Source organism: Daktulosphaira vitifoliae, unplaced genomic scaffold (genome assembly GCF_025091365.1).
Source record: "Daktulosphaira vitifoliae isolate Bord-2020 unplaced genomic scaffold, ASM2509136v1 Scaffold_5, whole genome shotgun sequence".
Classification (NCBI taxonomy): Eukaryota; Metazoa; Arthropoda; class Insecta; order Hemiptera; family Phylloxeridae; genus Daktulosphaira; species Daktulosphaira vitifoliae.
In genome coordinates, this window is record NW_026099576.1 from 13,826,089 (window position 1) to 13,830,913 (window position 4,825).

A 4,825-nucleotide genomic window follows, 5' to 3' on the forward strand; every position below is an offset into this window, starting at 1 on the left:
AACTACACAAATGTATGATTTTAACAGACATTTTTAGAATTTTTATATCTTTTTAAAAGTACTATTTTCAGTAAAAGATAGAGTTGTCGCAAGAATTTTACACTTCTCAACATTAAATTTTAAATTGAAGTAAAACATTTAAGTTATCGCATCATATCTTAATTTCTTTTTCTTCTTCCTCGCCTTTAAACTCAACTACTTGTGGTCGGCCACCCTTAATCTAAACTTCCATTTGACACAATCTCCCATCATCTACGCTCACATCAGCTGTCCTTATATCGCATTCAATAGCATCTCTTTTTTGGTCTTCCTCTACCTCTTCCTTCAACATTTATTTCTATAACTATTCTTACAGCTTCCGATTCTTCTCTCCTCATAACATGACCAAACCAACTAAGTCTATTTTCTCTCATCTTATCTACGAATGACACTACACCTATACTCCCTCTTATATGATTGTTCTTTATGCTATCTTCTCTAGTCACTCCACTCATCCATCTAAGTATTCTCATTTCTGCTACACTCATTCTCTTCTCTACTTTCTTATCAACCGCCCAATACTCTGAACTATACATCGTAGCTGGCTTCACTACAGTCTTGTCGAATTTACTTTTCAGCCTCATTGGAATTCTTTTATTGTTTCTCTCCACTTCAACCACCCGCACTTAATCCTGTGTCTTACATCTTCGTCAATACCACCTCCTTTTCCACAACTGATCCTAAATACTTAAAATTTTCAACCACTCTAATCACGTCCTCGCTTATTGTCACTGATGTCCTCATTTCACCTACCTCGTGTTCTCCTTTGTTAAACTCGTACTCTATTTATCGTATCTGTATTTCTTCTACTTATTCTTAAGCCCTTTTCTTCAGAGCTTATCTTCACACCTCTAGCCTTTATTTAATTTCCTCCCTATTTTCTCCTATTAACACTACATCGTCAGCAAACAACATGAACCACGACACCTCTCCTTGTATTTGTCTAGTAATTTCATTCATCACTATAGAGAATAGGTAAAAGCTTAAATCAGAACCTTGGTACGCTTCTACTCTTATCCGAAGACCTTCTGTTACTTCTCCTACGCTTTTTACCCTGGTACAAGTGCCATCGTATATATTTTCTATTATACTAATGTACCTTTTCGGGACTCCTTTTCTCATTAATACTTATTCTAAAATAAGTATTAACTACAGCAAGATCATACGATACTGCGAAATACAAGATTCTTTCTCCAACCTTATTCTTCTTACTAAAATCATACCCTCCATGTATTCTTTTATATCCTCTTTTCTCATTACCTACATGTCCATTTATATCTACCTATCACCGTATCCTCATTGCCAGGTACCCCTTGCATCACCTCATCTATCTTTCTCAAAAACATTTCTTTGTCTATTTCATCACATCCAACTTGTGTTGTATAGACATTTATTACATTCAGCACTTTATCCTCGAATATCAGTTTTATGACTATAATTCTGTCACTTTTCCTAGCTACTTTTACTACTTTACTTTTTATCTTCTCGTCCATTATTATTCCTACCCTATTCTTTGTACTAGACTTACCTGAGTATAAAACTCACCTATTTCCCTCGATTTCTCTCCTTTCCACTTGGTTTCCTGCACACAACAAATGTTAACTTTTCTCCTCTTCAATATTTCTACTAATTTTTTACTTCTACTAGTTAATGTTCCAACATTCCAAGTACTTATTCTTACTTTGTATCTATCTTTCTCCCTTATATGCAAGTCCAGTCTAGGGTTAAGTGGTGATATCCCTACACTGTTGACACTACAAGCATTGGGTAGACCTGTACATATGACTAGTGAAACAGCTAATGCAAAAGTTGTCCGGCTGGTATAAAACACTTTATTCCTTAGGCTTTTTACGTTTTTAACTACTTTATTCCGTCTCACCTGTTGTCCTCGCATACATCCGAGATGGAACAATTCGCCTAAGTTTTGTTCAGGACACCTCATATTATTTGATAAAAATTTTACGCTGGCTGTCAACCTGACGCAACCTCATTAGTCGCCTCTTACGACTGGCAGAGAGGCCGTGAAAGTATTCTTATTCCCTATCCACAGGAACAACATCATGTCTCAATTTATAAACAATAAAAATAATTGAGGAACTTTATTTTAGTTGTTGAGGCCATTTCAAGAGTCTAAAAGAGAGTCGCAATATTTTTTTACTGATTCGACTATAAATGCATTTTTAAATATGTTCAAATCTCTCAATATAAAATATGTGGTATGTATAGGAGCTCCTACGATACATGAACAAATTGTTTGTAAAGTTCCAGTTCTTAAAAGCATTTTGTTGGATATAGATCATAGATATGTAAGTTCTTTAACAAACATTTATTTTTCAGTGTTTTAATTTTTATTTGTCTATAAAATAATATAAAATCTAAAAAGGAATTAAATTACATATAAATGAGCATAGGTATATTTTGAATTTTTTGTATTGTATATTCTGAATGACATTTAAATTAAGTTATGACATGATAAAATGAAGATATGATAAATCTAATAACTCTTTATCAAATCAATATTTTATATTACTCTCTTCTATAAATAATTNGTAAAACTAATAACTATTTATCAAATCAATATTTTATATTACTCTCTTCTATAAATAATTGTTAGACTTTTAGTTTACAGTTTTAACATATATTTTACAGATATAGACCTTTTTAGAGTATGTAAAATAAAAATAGCCATTTTATACAATAAATTAAATAAATAAGTAAATAATAACAAAATAAATAAGTAAAGTTGCCACAAATTTGGAAAACGGGGAAATTTTTTTTATTTAGGAAAACTCCAAAATGTCATGGAATTTTATTAGTGCGTGAAATTTTGATTGTTCAATGACCAATAGGAAAGTTATCAAACAAAAAATAAAATAATATTTTTAAATAAAGTTGCAGTTCTACCAGTGTAACGACTTTCGATGGTTTAATTTATTTAATTGTTACATACTTGAAGAATGTGATACTAAAGAATTTTTAGTGGATTTATTGAGTAAGGAAGATTCTATGGCTGTCCTAATTGATCCCCCATTTGGCGGTAGGCTGGAACCAATTGCCTATACTATGAAAAAATTTGATGACATTAGATTAAAACATAATAAAAACTTTTTGACAAGTAATGAATTTTTATTATTTGATAGATATCTTCTAGATTGTAGTATTTTTGATGAAATATATTTAGTAAATAAGTATATTTGTTTTACAATTTGAAATTATGGTGTAACACTAATTTAGCATCGATGCGAAGCTGAGAAGGTATTAATTTTACCATGATGTGTTTTTTTATTTTTTAATTTTAAAATTGTTTTTATTGTGTCTGTAAAAGTTCAATCTCAGCACATACTAAACCGATTTTTCTGAACAAAAGATCACAAATTGTATCAAGTCGAAGACATTACCTTTAAATATTAAAAAATTTTCCCTCGTTTCACATATATGGTGAAATTTCCCCAATTTTTTTTATGTCTGTTGCCACTTTTTCTCAGCTCTCACTGGACCGATTTCTTTTAACAATACGTCATAAGATCACAAATCGTATCTAATTGAAGACATTACCCTTAAAAATTGAAAAAATTTCTATCGTTCCTAGCAAATGGAAGAAATATCCAAAAAAATTACAAATTTAAAAATCGGTAAATTTTAACATTTTTTTCACTTTTTTTTCTTAAAACTTCCATAACTTTTTCAAAAATAAATAAATCAACATAATTTTTTTTTATACTAAAACCTTAGATATTTACCTTTCATTTGATATCATTTTTTTGAAATTCTAACACTTAACCCGCTCATTGGGGGATTTAAAATAGCAAATTTTTTACAAAAACTAACTTTTTCAACTTAATTTTTGAAAATGTTCCGGAAATACTGCGTCCTTTAAACATATATCAAATTAAAGCTTATTTNCATAACTTTTTCAAAAATAAACAAATCAACATAATTTTTTTTATATACTAAAACCTTAGATATTTCTCTTTCATTTGATATCATTTTTTTGAAAATCTAACGACTGCCGTAGTTAAAAAAAACACTATTTTTGTGTTAACATTTTCGATTTTAAATTTTCAACTTAAAAATGCTATAACTTTTTGAAAAATGTAATTATCAGCATAATTTTTTTTTCTGAATACATTATAAGTACATCTTTCATTTGACATACTTTTTATTAAAATTGGACAATTTCCCCATAATAGGGGGCGTTCAAAACTTGAAATATTGTATAAAAAATAGAACTTTTTCAACTTAACTTTTGAAAGTGTTCCGGAAATACTGCGTCCTTTAAACATATATCAAATCAAAGGTTATGTTATATACTATCAAATGAAAAAAAAAAATTTGTCCCGACATCTTATCTTCTATGTGCAAATGGCTGTCGAAAATTTAAAAAAAAATGTAATGTTTGCGATAAAAATTACATTTTATCGGGATGTTTTTTGTACTTAAAACTGCCATAACTTTTTCAAAAATGAACAAATAAAAATAATATTTTTTTGTATTGAAACCTTAGATATTTCCCTTTCATTTGATATAATTTTTTTTGAAAATCTAACACTTATTCTGCTCACTGGGAGGATTTAAAATAGTAACTTTTTTACAAAAAATAACTTTTTCAACTTAATTTTTGAAAATGTTCCGGAAATACTGCATCCTTTAAACGTATATAAAATTAAAGCTTATTTTATGTACTACAAAATGAAAAAAAAAAATTTGTCCCGACGACTTATCTAGTATGTGCAAATTGCTGTCGAAATTTAAAAAAAAATGTAATATTGTTAAAATTTTCGATTTT

General features: G+C 29.1%; 2 protein-coding genes across 2 annotated transcripts in view; one reads left to right on the plus strand and one right to left on the minus strand.

Moving 5' to 3' along the window:
- Window positions 1-1,981, minus strand: part of LOC126908194 (tubulointerstitial nephritis antigen-like) — a 5,267-nt gene extending 3,286 nt beyond the window's left edge. Inside the window, exon 1 of the mRNA XM_050690106.1 lies at window positions 1,721-1,981. Within this exon, the coding sequence (XP_050546063.1) occupies window positions 1,721-1,981 (261 nt within the window). The remainder of the gene's footprint in view (window positions 1-1,720) is intronic.
- LOC126908637 (rRNA N6-adenosine-methyltransferase ZCCHC4-like) overlaps window positions 68-4,825 on the plus strand; it is an 8,010-nt gene continuing 3,252 nt past the window's right edge. Inside the window, exons 1-2 of the mRNA XM_050690894.1 lie at window positions 68-2,345; window positions 2,932-3,154. Of these exons, the coding sequence (XP_050546851.1) occupies window positions 2,226-2,345; window positions 2,932-3,154 (343 nt within the window). The 5' untranslated portion in view covers window positions 68-2,225. The remainder of the gene's footprint in view (window positions 2,346-2,931; window positions 3,155-4,825) is intronic.